This window comes from Rhopalosiphum maidis, chromosome 4, assembly GCF_003676215.2.
Source record: "Rhopalosiphum maidis isolate BTI-1 chromosome 4, ASM367621v3, whole genome shotgun sequence".
NCBI lineage: Eukaryota > Metazoa > Arthropoda > Insecta > Hemiptera > Aphididae > Rhopalosiphum > Rhopalosiphum maidis.
The window spans coordinates 50,546,495-50,563,021 of NC_040880.1; the positions used below are offsets into that span (position 1 = coordinate 50,546,495).

Below are 16,527 nucleotides of genomic sequence, written 5' to 3' on the forward strand. Positions count from 1 at the left end.
ACTGATATGTAACAACAACAACAATAGTAATAATAATAATCGTAATAATATTTTCGTGTGGCAATCCGATTGGTATCGATTGCGGCCGGTAGGGTGCGTCTCGGTGGTGCGGCGGGGCTGTCGGGTATATTGCCGCCGCCATACCGCCACCGGCGCCCCATCACCACCACCGCACGTCCGCACGACGATCTGACGATCAGTATGTCCGCCGCGTTTTCGGTCGACACTCGTCAGCCGTCGGATCGTCCGTACGCCCGTCACCTTTTTCACAATTCACCTCGCCCCGTCGTCGCGTCGTCTTCATAACCACCGCCAGAGTAGCGAGTGATCGCAAGCGACGTGCCGCGTTAGTGCGCACATGCAGCTCGGAGACGAATCAAAACCGGAAGTAGAAAGATTCACGAACGACTGCAGAACCTTTACGACAGTCCACACGACGGTAAACCACCACCCGGGCTACGTGTCGGAATAATGTCGGACGACAGCAACAGTTGCGGTGGCGGTGGTTTGACCACGAGAAGTCTGGTGAGCGATGATTTTTTATACATTATATCTTGATCGTGACGCATTTTTTATTAATTATAACATAAATATATTAATATACCGTCACAAGCGCCGAAACAAACTAACGATCTTATAGGGGGGAGGGGGTATCGTAGTTATTATCGGCTGCATACGAGCACGGGTGGTAGAAATTAGAAAATTATATCGATGGACTATTACAGCACGTCATGTTCACGTTTTGATATCGCTGTATTATGTTATTATATTATGTATATATATGTGTGTGTGTATATTGTACGTGTGAGTGCACGAGAGCGCGTGTACCGTGTGTTTTCATTATCACGGCCGCCGTCGACACCGCCACCCGCCGTGTCCGGCGTCTACCGATGTGTTTCGCGTGCACGCGTGCGCGTGTTTCGCATCGTCGTCGTCGGCCATGACGACCCACGGGGGAGGCACGTCCACAGCAGCCGCCGCCGCAGTTCGTCTTTTCATCCGACCCCGACTACCATAACGATATCGTAATTTTAATCACCACATGCGTCCGTCAAAACTTTTTTCATCATTCTCTGGTTTTTTCCCTCCCCCCATTGATAATATTATCATTTTAGCTCGGTCGCGCAAGAGACTGTGTGTTTAGTGAAATTAATGTATGGCGACGACTCGGGTTTAAAGGTGGGGGCGGTTTGTGTGTGGAATGATGTTGTGAAGATGAACAGTTCACGCGATTGACGGCTTTGACCGGAAAATGAGTGTAGTGGTGGTGGTGGTGGGAAATCACCATCCGTCGTGTCACGGTGACGTCACCAGGCGGCGGCGACGGCGGACTTCGTCGACAAAGGCGCGTCCGTCCGTACGACCCTCCCAAACCCATACCTCACGTAGTCGTCGGGAAATCCACCACCACTACCAACCGCTACCGCCCTCGTTTCATTGCGCGCGCACTACGTACGTAGACGGCAATGATGATAATAATAAATAATAGTACCACAATAACAAACAACACGCCGCAGTGCGTTGCGTTTGAATCGCAGGTACAGAGCAGACACCGGCACCGCGTACGTAAATAATAATAATACGCATGGGTCGTCGCATTTGTTTGTTATTCACGTGCACGGTATAGATGGTGCTCTGGTTCGCCCAGGCCGATAAATGTTTCGTTTCCCTCTCCTAGCACACCCCCTGACGTGTTTTTACCCAAAACTCATCCCTCGGGGATGACTTGGACGTGATACAATATAATATTAATAATATTATATTAATTTATAACATACTTCTGTATGCGTGTATGTTTTATAAATTACGGTAGTGTGTATTTTGGTACTACGCCACTACAGCTCTCGTGGAAAATCGAGTTTTTTTAGATCCATTAACGCGTAATGGTCGCCGCCGTCCCGCACCTATTCGCGCTCGCTAGTGTGTTATGTATGTGTTTTTAGTCGTCGCATATCGTTTGTTACTTCTGCCCGAAACCGTTTATTTATATTCCCAACCATTACAATAGCAAACACGCGTGTTCTAATTATATCTAAAATATCGGTTGCCCTCCCACTAACTCGAATTCGCATCATTTATAGACTAATAATCACCACGAGTACGCCATGTACTATGGTGTTATGCGTTTGTGTACGTTCATATGGATATCCAGTATTAAAATATTATGCACCTGTAGAATTATAGAAGTCCATTTTCTCGAGTGATGTGAGGAGGGCAATATTTAACTGCACAAACTAATTCCTACTCATCAATGAGATATGGTTTAAAATTAGGTACAATTTGGTGCCAACTGGTTGAGTGATTTTCCCCCACGTATATTCATTTACATATACATACATAGTTATAGATTTGCCGATTTATGTTTGTATTATTTTGTTTTCGGATTCCAAGGGATTTATGTGTCAAACTTTATGTAACTTGACTCTATTTTATGTGTCGATTTTAGTACACGCCACCATCGTGTTTTCCATACATATTGTGATTGTGTTGAACTATATTATATTATTATAATATAACAATAGGTTATATTGAATCCAATAGCAAATCACATGTTTAAAAATTGATGTTGATGTGAAGTGAATTTACGATAACAATCGAGCGATGTCGGTTTTGTCTTTTTGATGTGTGTTTCCCCACGATATTTTCGTTTTCGGGAACGATGAAAAATCAGGTTTCATGTTGAATCTGTGGATAATATGTTTTCTGTAAAAATAATAAATAGTAGAGTTCTAACGTAAAGACCATCTATTAATAAGACAACAATAATAGATTTTACTAAGTATTTTAAAACTTTGCACATTAATGTAATATTGTTCAGAATTAGAAATAATTATTTATAAACAGATATTTCAGCATTTGATAACTATTCGAAGAATTTATTGTATTCTAAAATATTTCTAATAATTTTACATTTTGTAAATCAATAATTTGGCAAGTACTTGTCGTATTGCATTATAACTTGAAAAATCAAACAGTTATTTTCGAGATTTTATTATCGATATTGTAATTACTGATGAAGTGATGAAGTTTCTGTTGTTACTTGGTATGCATAAATTCTATATAGTTGCACCTCGTATCTACAAGTAAGGAAAAATGTCTGTATTTCGATAGGTTTTATCAAATACATTTTTCACGTTCGAAAATATAAAATAAAACAAATAGTAAGTTATATTTGTGCATGGTTATTCCTATTAAACTTATTCACGTCATGCAAATATAAAAAAATATAGAAATCTTTAAAAAAACAGTTGTGTTGTGTTGTGTTCTCCACACATTGACTAGCGAGAAAAAATACCGTTTCTGCGCATCCCCATGGTATTACACCTTGCCATCGATACCGCCGATACTGGTTCCACTGTGCGTTGGGTTGGCCATGTATTGAATAACTGATAATTTAAGTTGGCCGCGGTGTATTCTCAATGGGCTATATCTGAGTTCCGTCCCGGATTGTTTAAATGCTCTGTCCCGTGTTATATTTTCCTTATTTCCATACTATTAGGATATATATGAGTAGTTCTTCAAATACTTACTGCTATATTTTTTTAAAATTATATTATACTAATACATACAATTTACCACTTAATAACGTCAACAACCAAATTTTATAATATTTAATTTAGTAATAAATAATGAATGTAATATTGATTTTAGTTGTCACACTATAAATAAACTTTTCATGTTATTTGTGCGTGTCCGTGCCTGATATAATAATTTGTGTTTAAAATGGATAGTAATATAAATAGTGGAAAAGATAACATTTTAATTGTTTAAAATTAATTTAAATTTAGATTTCACAAAGAATTGAAATACTATATTGAGCCCTGGAAGTGTATTCTAAAACAATGCAAGCATATTGTATAAAAATTTGTAAGATTTTACAATTTAAAATAATTAAGTTTTTTTATAAGGTATAGGTACTTCGTCAAAAAACCGCGTCCTAAAACAATCGATCAGCTTAGAATATAAAACATTAACTACATTTTAAAAAACATCAAAGTAAAAATAATCTAAAAGATTTTGGTCGAATTTAGATATCAATAATATTTTTCTATGTTAAATGTTGGGTTTTACTATTTAGTGTTCTTCTGCATTACTTTTTTAACTTACAATAATTGTATAAAAACCCCTGCTGCACAGCTACCAACTTAAAAAAATTGATATTTCCTAGGTCATCATATAGTTGATAGAAACTATCATAGGAACATTATTATTATTATATTATTTTCATTATGTAGGTCATTTAAATAACTACACTTACTATACCTATCTATTACATATTTTACATAAGATCATAAAACATTCAAAAATAGGCACCTATACTTATGGTGACCAGATATAAAAATTTAAAAAAAAGTACATTTTAAAAAATAGCTCCTTCTCTGTCGTAATTGCCCAATGCGTATACTATTCTACCCGTTTTACCCATATTTCCATACCTTCTATAACATTTATTTTAAATTTCATTTGATTACTCTAATTATTGTATTATGATTATCAATTATAAAAACCAATTATTTGAAATTATAATGTCAACTCATCTAGTGTGTGTCTTAATAATGAAAATACTTTGATATTGAAGAATTTGAAGTAAACTTAAACTAAAGTATAAATTATTTTTTAAAGGTAAAAATACCAAGTGTAAAATTTAAATATATATGATTTTAGTATATCTTAAATCGTGCTACCAACCAATAAAATATTAGGTCGAACCATAAAATATAAATTTATAATCAAGTTATAAGAAACAGTAAAAACACATAAACACGTATTAGCCCATAATAATTAAAAAAAAACAGTATTATATCATGTACTTAACATTATTGTTAAGGACACTAGGACATACCTAAAAAAAGAGTACTGTCCTACGAAAAAGAGTACGGCTGGTCACCATACCTATATTATACAATGTTGTATACTAGTAATTATACATGGACTACTGGACGTGGAATGAATTTTTAAACTATTTTAAATTAATAATAATCATATTTTATATTTGTTTTAATTGCAATCTCAGTTTCAACACATTTATTTGTATATTAAATCCGTTTAATGTGAATGAGATGAATATTATTCTATATCGATAAAATATTTATATTTTAAATGTTTACTACTACCATTATTTTATATTATTGTCTATTGCGCGCCTACTTTTGTGTATAGTACTATTTAGATCTTTACTGAAGACTCAAATTTAACACTGGTTTATGAAGTAGTCTGCGATATATCGTTAAGCTTTGATTTATTATTCCAATAAATTTAAAAAAACTCAAATAGCATAATATAATATCATATCCGGTTTAATAATATTCTGATCTAATTTATTAATTAAAATAACTGGTAATTATTACAGATTTGTAATTAATTTTAAACAATTAGAAAAAGATAATATAAATTAAATCTCATACTTCTATTATAAACCTATCATCCTAGTATTTTGAAGTAATAAACAATAAAGTATATTATTACTTTAAAGTATAGTAACTAGATGGAAATATAAAATAGTAACTCTCGTAATGTATTTGGTGCTTATAATAAAATGTAGCTTAAGACAATTTAATTTATTATATATATATATATATATATATATTAAATCAGTCATATTCCTAGATTATAACATTTTAAATTAATTAAAATAGGGGATAATAGTGTATAATGTATAGTATAATATAAATACAATAACGTATCGATTTAAAATTTAAACATATATCGTCTTAATTAAGCATACTTCTGTGATTAAATTTTGTGTTACTTAATATTTTTCACATTTTTAATTAACTGAATAGTACATTTTTTCATTCTTATATCTCAACTCTTGCTGAAACTTAACGTTTGACGTTTTGATACATTTTAGGTTTTATACATACTATAGACTAAGCCTCTAGGGTCATTTGAACGTGCAAAAACGTGTTAGGGCTATTCTTAAAACGAAGGAGAGAGTCATAATATGTTTAAGATCGTGTACAATAATGTAATAATGGTAGATACTTTAAAAACCCGTTATTCCTCAAACTTGATCATAGTACTCGTCTTTACTCTTTTTATATTCCTTTCGATTTCCTTAACCTACCTATTATTATCTTGAGAGTTTTACTAAATACAATAAATTGTAGGAGAATTATAATTCTCATACTTAGTTGATATGATAAAAAAATATTTTATTGTATAATTAATGTTATCCAGGTTAAACGAAGACGTTTACTGTCAATCATGTATGTTATTCAGAACGTTTTCAATTTTAAATTGTGTAATCTACGCCACCAATTATTTTCAATCAAATTTATTCAATTTAATGAATTAAAACAAATTTTTTCAGATCAGTTATCGAATTATAGGATTAGAAATGTAGAAATTATAATTTTTATACTTATATAATATACATGAGTATATTCATAATATTTTTTATAAAAATTTTATTTGATTGGTTGTTGTCTAGCTATTAAAACATGACAACAATTGATTTTTACAATTCAACTTAATGAGAATCATTTGTTATCACATTATTGAAAAATTCAGATTATTGTAAGGATTATCATTTTTGTGGTGGTAATTTTTTTCTATAAATTCAATATGCAATTGTGGTTACAATATTATTATTATTTTTTATTAAAATTATTTTAATGTGTACATTTGTACATTCTGATGGGTATATATTATATCGTATAGACGACGTGGATTAATTTCCATTAACATGTCCTTTGTAATAACATTACCATGTTGTAGGAACCGAGGATAATATTATATTTAGTCAATTTATTCTCGTACATATTTATATTATTTAAATTCGTCGTCGCTATTATTCCGTCCATAATAATATTACTATTTTATCACTGTTTAGGAGTATTTAAAACTGAAAATATTAATGATGATTCGACACTAGATCAATCAACATTTTTTGTCACGTATATATATTTGGTATTCTACTCGAACAACCTAAGAGTAATATTACCGATTTATTTATTATTTATTGGATTAAGGTGCACCGGACTGGCTATTTATGAGGCTATTAATTAAGGTTAAATATCTCGTGCAATTTCTAGTTAAAAAGCTATTTGTAACCTAAAATCTATTATAGGTTAGGCTTAGAAGAAAACATAATAAGTATTAAGTGTATTCTTATAATTGCATTTTTACCCTTATTTTTCGTAAAGATACTACAGTGAATATTATAACAATATCGACTACCTATTACGAATCGTGCGTTGGACTAATACATCTGCCAGTGTGCGATTTATTTCTGAATGCGATAACGAGAGAACGATATCACGTCGTACCACGTGTAATGCTAAAACAAAAATAATATTGTAAAACACGTATTTTTGTAACATAAATCTTGTCAATAGTAACTATCGTGATAATACTATTGGTTAGAAAAAAGTATGGCTTGTTATATGTATATAAAAAAATGAAATAAAAAAAAGAGAATTTACGTATAAAGCAATTGTATTAACTTACTGATACTTTTTTACCCGTTAGGCAATAAATTTAAAAATTGCAGCTGTGTAACTCGGTGTAATGAAAATACCCCCGATGATACCTTTTACTATTTCTCAGTATAGTATAATACTGTAAAAATTGAAATCTGTTCTTGAAATATTAAAAATAGAAGTAATCACAAATTAGTTATGTTTGAAAGCAATTAGTATCAGTTAAGGTGCTTTTAAACTCGTGTCATAAATAATTTAATTCGTTGTGTTAAAATCCCAGTTTTTTAATTGGCTTAATGATATGATAATTTTTTAACGCGCCATGTGTGTTACCAGGTTTTGCCCCGTTGAAAAATAACTTGTCGACGTCTGGTTACAGTGGTCAAATGGTTATCAATTATTTCTATTGATAAAAATATATTATTTAAAATATAAAAGGTTGTTACACCAATCAACCTTCAACCCGGGTCTAAATAATATGTATACCAAGATAATGTGATCAAACAATCTTTAACCATAAAGTGATTTTGGTGTAGCGGTTAACTACCAACTGGTGGATAACAATACAATTACAGCCACCAAAAATTGATATCCTGTGTTCTAATAAATTATAATCTTTTATAATTACTTTAATGGGTTATATCTCTTGTAAAATTTGAGTGGTCAAAAAAAGTTGTTAAAATTGTAAATTTGTCGCTCTCGCTTTAAACAAAAAAATGCACTCGAAAGTCGGTATGCATACGTGTGTGTATGTTTTTAGTATTTTTTAACTACGTCGTTTCAAATCTCTCTTTGGTCGCCGTCGCGCACGTAAAAAACCCGACCTATCCGATCGCGTTTTTTTTTATTCGCGTGAGTGTCGGGTTCGTTTTTCTTTTCGCCTCCGCGTGTCGCGAACGCCGCGCGCGCTCGTTCTACTCTTCGATATACTTATTTCCTCACTACTACCATTACCACCAGGACGACGCGTATCATAATAATAATTTACAATAATAAAAATAATAATGCGGTGGCGGCAATACTTGTAGTAGTAGTAGAGTAGTAGGCGGCGGCGTGTTTTCCCCGCTTTCTCCTTTCCGCCGTCGCAGTCGTCCGGTATACAGCGCTCGCGCGACCGCCGGTGACGCCGCGCGCCTTGCCTCACCCGTAGTACGTACTACACACACCACACACGGACGCGCCGCGCGCCAGTTGCGTCTGCACAAACGACCGCCGTACTCGTCGGTCGACTGTCGTGCATCGTGTCGCCTCCGCTATTCCCCGGTTTTGCTATTATTACTATTACTATTACTATGGTTGTTGTAGTCGTGTGTGTGAGTGAGCGTAGCGTCGAGCCCGAGCGCGCGCGCCACGAGTGAGAGTGCGAGCGAGACCGACCGAGTGCGTGTGACGTCGGTGCGAGCGTGAGCGACGCTAGTACGCCGCTGCGAGTGCGCGCGCCGCATAGAACGCGGTCGTACGAAAATGGCGTCATCGTCGCGCGACAGCGAGCCCGGGAAAACGATGTCGTCGCACCACCACAAATATTCGTCGAGAATCGTGAGTAAAACGCGCACCGCTGCCGCGTTTCGGGGGAGGGGTCTGTTTGACGGAGCACGCGCGCGCGAGCGCCCAAGTACGAATTACTCGCGCCGAAATTCTTTTCGGTAAAAGAATTTCATTCTCCGCCGTTTCTACGATGACACATACCGTGTCGACGACGTGATAAACGTTTCATAAAATCCCTTTCATAACCTGTTTTCGATCTCTGGATTCTGGTTAAATGAATAGTAACATTTTACCATTGAACTTGGACTGCGATTACCATTTGACCATTTGTAGTTTTCGATCTTGCTGCGAAATAAATATAATTAATATAATAATGTCGCCTGCCTGGTGTTACGCGATTTTCTCAGCGACACTAATTTCCGTTCAATGTTTATACTGGTATTGGCCGTAATATCATACGCAATTCACCACGCCGTTACACACACCTGTTCATCTTCGTTATAAAATTTAATAAGTGCGCGCGTACACACACCCATTTATACTATTATATCGTATTCCGTTATTGTTAAAAACGGTATTTTCTTTTTCTTTTTTGTCCCGTTCCCGTAGTAAATATATTTAAATATAATACTGTAACTGGTTGAATATTATACTACTTACAAGTAGTGTCTTTTAATCTCTCTAGTATGGAACATATTATGTATTATGCTTAAGGTGTTTTCGTGTTAAACTAATACAATTATTATTATTAAATCAAACTGTTTTTTTACAATGACAAATTTAAGCATGGAATTTGTGTGTGTTTGTGTATCGATATGATCAGTCAGCGCGTAAGCCGGTTTTACGGCTTTGTTTCCCCAACTGAACATGTTAAACTCATTTTTGGGTTTCGAAAGTGTGCATTGCACACGTAGTATTATTTAAAAATCACTTTTTTGTATGAACCGTTTATTAGTCTTATAATTTATGTTATATGTTTAAATCCATAGCTCGTCAAAAGTAACTTAATTTTGAGTTAAGTGCGCGATTTATTATATCATTAAACGACGATCTTGAAGAATTTAAATATATCAAGCAAGATCTTATTTACTTAAATTTGTCTGATGATGTCAAGCTTAAAAAAGATATTGCAAAATTAAAATTAATGGTTTCGCTAACACTACTCCCCAGAGCACATTACGTTCGAATGAGTCGAGTTTGATAGTAGCCTTTAGACATCATAAATTGAATGAAATTAAATAGTGAATTATTGTAGTTTGTTGTTGTCATCCTTATCACATTTTTTCTATGTATCATGATTATTTTATGTTAGGTTGTAATTAAATTGTGTCAAAATATCATTTATAATATCATATTTCCTTCCACGGGATAAATAAACGATAAATTCTGTGTTATGAAGAAGTGAAATTAATTTGTTCATTCAATCTAATGCATTTTCGTCACTTATATAGTTGGTATAATGTACATGTTGACAGAGTTTGTAATAAAAATGTTAGAAAATGTATTATTACAACAGGACATTAAATCCCTAAGGAACCAAAAGTAGATCACCGAATCGTGGGTTAAGCGCACGCTTCTTTATCATAACATAGTTTAACGATCCTCATCTTGAAGAATTGTAACATGCAAGGTCTTGTAAACTTAAACTTGACTGATTGTGTCAATTTTAAACAAAGATAATTGCGAAATTAAAATTAATGGTTTCGCTAACACTACTCCAGAGCATTACGTTCGAATGAGTTGAGTTTGATAGTAGCCTTTAGACATCATAAATTGAATGAAATTAAGTAATGAATTATTGTAGTTTGTTGTTGTCAGCCTTATCACATCATAATTATTTTATGTTATGGTTGTGACTAAATTGTGTCAAAATACCATTTTTAATATCATATTTCCTTCCACGGAATAAATAAACGATAAATTCTGTGTTTTAAAGAAGTGAAATTAATTTGTTCATTCAATCTAATGTAATTTCGTCACTTGTATAGTTGGTATACGTGTTAACAGAGTCTGTAATAAAAATGTTAGAAAATGTATTATCATCACAATAGAATATTAAGTTCTTAAAGAATTAAATGTAGCTGACCGAATTGTGAGTTCATGCTTTATCGTAACATAATTTAACGATCATCATCTTGAAGAATGATGACACGCAATGTCTTGTAAACTTAAACTTGACTGATGATGTTAAGCTTAAACAAAGATAACTATTGCGAAATTAAAAATAACTGATGGTTTCGCTAACACTTCTCCAGAGCCTTTATGTTCAAATGAGTCGAGTTTGATAGTAGCCTTTAGACATAAAAAATCGAAATTAAATTTAGTGATGAATAATTTTACTTACCTGGTATATTATGTTGTCTTAATCTTCTCACATTTTACCTATTATAATTAGATTTATGTTATGGTTGTGACTAGATTATGTTAGATCCTAACCTTTAACGTTAGTTAAAACAATTTGAGTTAAAATTGTCAACTATGTATTTTGTAAAAGTGTGTATTTGTACACTTAACCTGTAGATATGTTTGCTATTAGCAGGGCTGGATCTAGGGATGGGGCAGCTATCCGTGGGGCGTTTTTTCGCGAAGACTGACTTGATCGGCAAATTACTAAATAACAGCAGCATAATAGAAGAGGCTGAATTATGAGAGGGCGCTAATTTCATACTTTTCCACAGATAAAAATTGACTAGACTCGGTCCTGGCTACTTGTATTCCTTATTGTTAAAGTATTGCGTAAACGTTTAAACAACCTGTGTTCACTCGGCAATGATGTTTGTGTATATTGTGCCGACAAACGAATCCGACACGCAAGATTTCCGTTCACATTGGTTATATTTTAAATATATTTAAATTTAAGAAAAAAATTAAAATAACTTAACACACGAAGATGTTACCTATCTATATACATTACCGTGACCGTAACAAAACTGCGATTCGTCGTGAAAGCGTGTGCACTCCGAGTTGTGTATACTCCTAACACCGTGTTTCGTTTGTAAACGAATAACGTGATAACGATATCAATAACATATTTTAATATACATGTATTGTTTTAACGTCTCTAACAGGGATAATTTGATTTTGTTTTAAGGATTATGCGTCATTATTTTTGTTACGTAGTAGGTATTATTATACGGGTAGTGGATGGTGAATAAAAAACTGTTGCGTTTTATATATAAATATTTAGTTATTATCACAACATCAAACCTCGAGTAATATTATGCTTTCCGTAATGTGATTTTCGTTTTTTTGTTCCCGAGCCAGACATAAACTACCGATTCGCCGTCGTTCGCGCTCTCTGCTGCAACGTCGACTGACTGGTGTGTGGCAGTCTGCGTGGAACGCGGCGGCGTACATGACGTGTCGTCGTCTTGTTTCCGGTCGGACGGTAAAATAATGCCGCAGCGGACTTTATGATAGAAGAATGGTCGAGACATCGTTGATGATTGTTATGAATCTTTGTTCATTGTCGATCGTAAACGCTATGATCCTCGATCATGAGTCTACTTCCCCCCACCACTACCTCTCGATATCTACATTTTAGTCGTATTCACTTAACGTACTGGCAATAAAATATATTCTTTTTTAACTGTGACTCGATGTTTGACGCATTTTTTTTTGTGGTACACGATATCGATAACGATTCGATTTTTGTTTCTCTCGTGTCCGGCCGATCGTTTTATCGGGCATTTTTGTCGTTCATGTGTATCACATTATTAATAATTTTTTATTATGATCCGTTGGTGGGTGGTCTGGTAGTACACATCAGATTTTCTTTCTGTCGCGTCATATTGTGTGATGTGTGCACAATGTGCTGCATTTTTGGTTGAATCAACCGTTTGGCAATCTCAATGAATGATTCGTGAACTTCGGAAATTTAATCCGTGCATAATAGTAGTCACTGGTGTCGTCCAGTTAATAATATATAAACAATATAATATTATTTTTCACGGCTACTTTTCGTTTTTAAACTCGGGTAATGATGTCAACTGTAAATAAATCATAAATTTTAAACGCGTATTTTGTTAATACCACGAAGATATTCGTGTATTATACGTGCTGTCGGATTATTATATCATTTAAATGTGTTCACACATCGCCAAATTCCGATTGGAACTCTGAACATAAATTTTTTCGGGGTCACCTCTCTTGGCAAAGTCTAACCGGGTGACCCTATTTTTCTTTATTTTTTTTTCTATCAATTTTTCTTCATACCTACATGGTTACGCATATCAGTAACATAGGTACCTTCTATTTCTAATCTTTGAATTGACATTTAATATAGAACAACAGCTTGTTTTGATCATCATATTATTTATATATAGTAGACAGGCGATTTATTATACTGAAAATTAATGACACTGTACAGATACCATATATGTGTAATAGACTTGTTCATATAATATATCAATAGTAGTGTTTCGTTTTTTCAAAAATGTTAAACCTATATAGTGGTAATTATAACAAAAAATAAATAAAACATTTTGTCTTTAAACTAAACAATTGTATTTCTTATTGATTTTGGTACTTACAGATAACACGTATTATTGAGGGGGATGTATATTTTAATTCAACAAAACAATTCTTATAGATAAAAAGTGTAGTTAAAGAACATTTTTTATAAATTATTATACCTAATAATTTTTGTTTAGAGATCATAGTTTACATTTTATCTATACTCTGGTTGTGTCAAATGTTAGACTTTATATTTATTATAAAAAAAAAACAATACAATCAACATGGCTTTGAATTTAATGCTCTAAAATTATATTTAATGTGTAAAGACATAAGTTTTACATGAAGTATAAAAAACTGAATAACACATTAATAATTGATTATTAAATTTTAATGAAAACATTAGTTAAACAAAGACAAAAGTGTTGTATATTTAATAGATAGGCAGATAGTGGTCATTAGCTTTATGACGATATTTTTGTATGCCCTTATATTTTTATTCAACGGCAACATACTATAAGCACTATTAATGATAACAATCTAAAAAAGAATTGTCCTCAGAAATAAAACTTAAATGATAATAATAATAATAAATTTTGATCAAACATAAAATAAACACATTTGGCTTTCAATAATAACTGATTTATCTATGAAAAATTAAAAATATTTAAAAATTTTAATATGGTTTACAGAGAACACGCAAAGAAAAGAAAACTTATTCAGAAGATTGGGCATATGGCGATGAAGAAGAAATTGAAGGTGTACGATCTTTTAGTTTACAAGAAAAGCTTGACTCCACTCGTTATTTAAATCACAACTTTGTTAAACAAATGGATGGAAAAGGTATGATATTTAAAATTGAAATTAATAATTATTATATTTTTTTTTCTTGATCATCTTAACATTTTTTTTTTTTTTTTTTTTTATAGATTTTACAATTTCGTATCTTCAAAAATATGGTTTCATAATACCATTATTATTTAAGGATAAAACTGGTCTTGGATTACATGTCCCTAGCCCTAATTTTTCTGTAAATGATGTTCGCACTTGTGTTGGTAAGTATAATAATGGTTTCAATTTAAATTAAGTAATGAATAATAATTATTACTTATCACAAAAATAATTATTTTTTTATGACATTTATACAACTTCTACAATCACATTAAATGATAAAATAATGTTAGTCTATATTGAGTTTGTTTGATGTACCGAAAGAAAAGTAATTTCATATAAGAATTTTTTACAAATTAAGTATTCATTTATACTAAATAATAAAATACTTAAAATTTAAAATGTTGTTAATACAATATATATATTTGATGAATTTATAAAAAATATTAATTTAAAAATATTTTGCATTTGTAATCAATTTTTTTGTTGAATATTCTTACTTACTATATTATACTATAATTTTGGTTTTTTTTATTTAGGTTCAAGAAGAATGTTAGATGTAATGGATGTTAACACACAAAAGAATTTTGAAATGACTATGAAAGAATGGACTAAGTACTATGAAGAACCAGTAAAGGATAAGCTTTTAAATGTGATTTCTCTTGAGTTTAGTCATACTAAGCTAGAAAACTACATAAAGCGTCCTAATATTGTATGTATATTTTCTATTATCAACTATTTGTTTAAAAAAATATTTATATAATCATTTATTATGATGAAAGTTATTATTTTGTAAATTTATTATTGGTATTCATAATTTGTTAATTAATATTTGTTTAAGTTCAAATTGTATTTAAAATATTTGAACAATTTATAATTTTTTTTTTTTTTTTTGTATTATAAACGTTCTATTGTTAATAATAAACTTACATCGAGTTATTAATAGTGTTGTTTTTATATGTAGGTCCGAGAATTGGATTGGGTTGATTGTGTGTGGCCTAAACATTTGAAAGAGAGTCAAACAGAATCAACTAATGTCATAGATGATATGATGTATCCAAAAGTTCAAAAGTATTGTTTGATGTCTGTTAAAGGCTGTTATACTGACTTTCATATTGATTTTGGTGGCACATCCGTTTGGTATCATATACTTAAAGGAAGCAAGGTATAAATTATCTATTTTTATTTATCAAATGTATATTAAATGAACTATTAATTTTCAGGTATTTTGGTTAATACCGCCAACTGAACAAAACATAAAACTTTATGAACAATGGATACTGTCTGGTAAGCAAGGTGATATATTTTTTGGAGATACAGTTGAACAATGTGGACGTGTATCATTGAATGCTGGAGATACATTCTTTATACCTACTGGTTGGATTCATGCTGTTTATACTCCCAAAGACTCTTTGGTATTTGGAGGAAATTTTTTACATTCTTTTGGTATTGAGAAACAGCTTCGTGTTGCAGAAGTGGAAGAATCCACTAAGGTGAATACATTGTTTATGTATATAATTTATTGAATCTAATACAAAGAAAATGTTTAGGTTCCTCAAAAGTTTAGGTATCCGTTTTTTACTGAAATGTTGTGGTATGTCTTGGAACGTTATGTTTATTGTGATTTGGGTAAGTCTCATCTTACGGAAGGTGCTGAAAGTTCACCTGCTCCCGTTGAACATATACATTTCACTAAACAGGTAAAATACTAAATTTTAAGATAATACAAAACAATATTTTAATGGCTTGTTTTTAATATTGAACAGGAACTTCACGGAATTAAAGCAATAGTACGATATCTGCATATTTTGCCAGCAAATAAAAAAAATGTTCCTCCTCTTATCAAAGATGCTATTGAGTTGATAAGAAATGTGGCAATTGTGATAAATAAACATAAGAATGACAAACCCGAAGATGCTATAAGTGGAAAACCGATTCTTAAAATTCAAGGAGACAAGGCATGTATTGATTATAACTATTAATACAGTAATTTTAATAAAATGTTGATTAAAATATAATTTTTTTTTATAGGAAAGAGAAAGAAGGTTTTATAAGACATCTGGTGATATGAATGCCAAAGTAAAGACTTCAAGAAAAACAGCTTCTGGATCAGGTCCTAGAAGAAGACGTACAAGATGTAAAAAATGTGAAGCTTGTAAACAAGCTGATTGTGGAGAATGTTCGTTCTGTAGAGACATGGTCAAGTTTGGTGGACCTGGTCGTGCTAAACAAACTTGTGTCATGCGTCAATGCTTACAGGTACATTATT

General features: G+C 32.2%; 1 protein-coding gene across 3 annotated transcripts in view; it reads left to right on the forward strand.

The window, feature by feature from the left end:
• Positions 1 to 214: 214 nt before the first annotated feature.
• LOC113555479 (jmjC domain-containing histone demethylation protein 1) overlaps positions 215 to 16,527 on the forward strand; it is a 28,067-nt gene continuing 11,754 nt past the window's right edge. The window contains exons 1-9 of one of the 3 annotated variants that reach the window (XM_026959803.1): positions 215 to 525; positions 14,060 to 14,210; positions 14,297 to 14,422; positions 14,798 to 14,970; positions 15,223 to 15,423; positions 15,482 to 15,751; positions 15,809 to 15,958; positions 16,025 to 16,216; positions 16,290 to 16,517. In XM_026959803.1, the coding sequence (XP_026815604.1) occupies positions 472 to 525; positions 14,060 to 14,210; positions 14,297 to 14,422; positions 14,798 to 14,970; positions 15,223 to 15,423; positions 15,482 to 15,751; positions 15,809 to 15,958; positions 16,025 to 16,216; positions 16,290 to 16,517 (1,545 nt within the window). In that variant the 5' untranslated portion in view covers positions 215 to 471. Of the gene's footprint in view, positions 526 to 8,629; positions 8,964 to 14,059; positions 14,211 to 14,296; positions 14,423 to 14,797; positions 14,971 to 15,222; positions 15,424 to 15,481; positions 15,752 to 15,808; positions 15,959 to 16,024; positions 16,217 to 16,289; positions 16,518 to 16,527 lie in introns of those variants that run through there. The other 2 variants (XM_026959804.2, XM_026959802.1) reach the window with 2 other exon arrangements.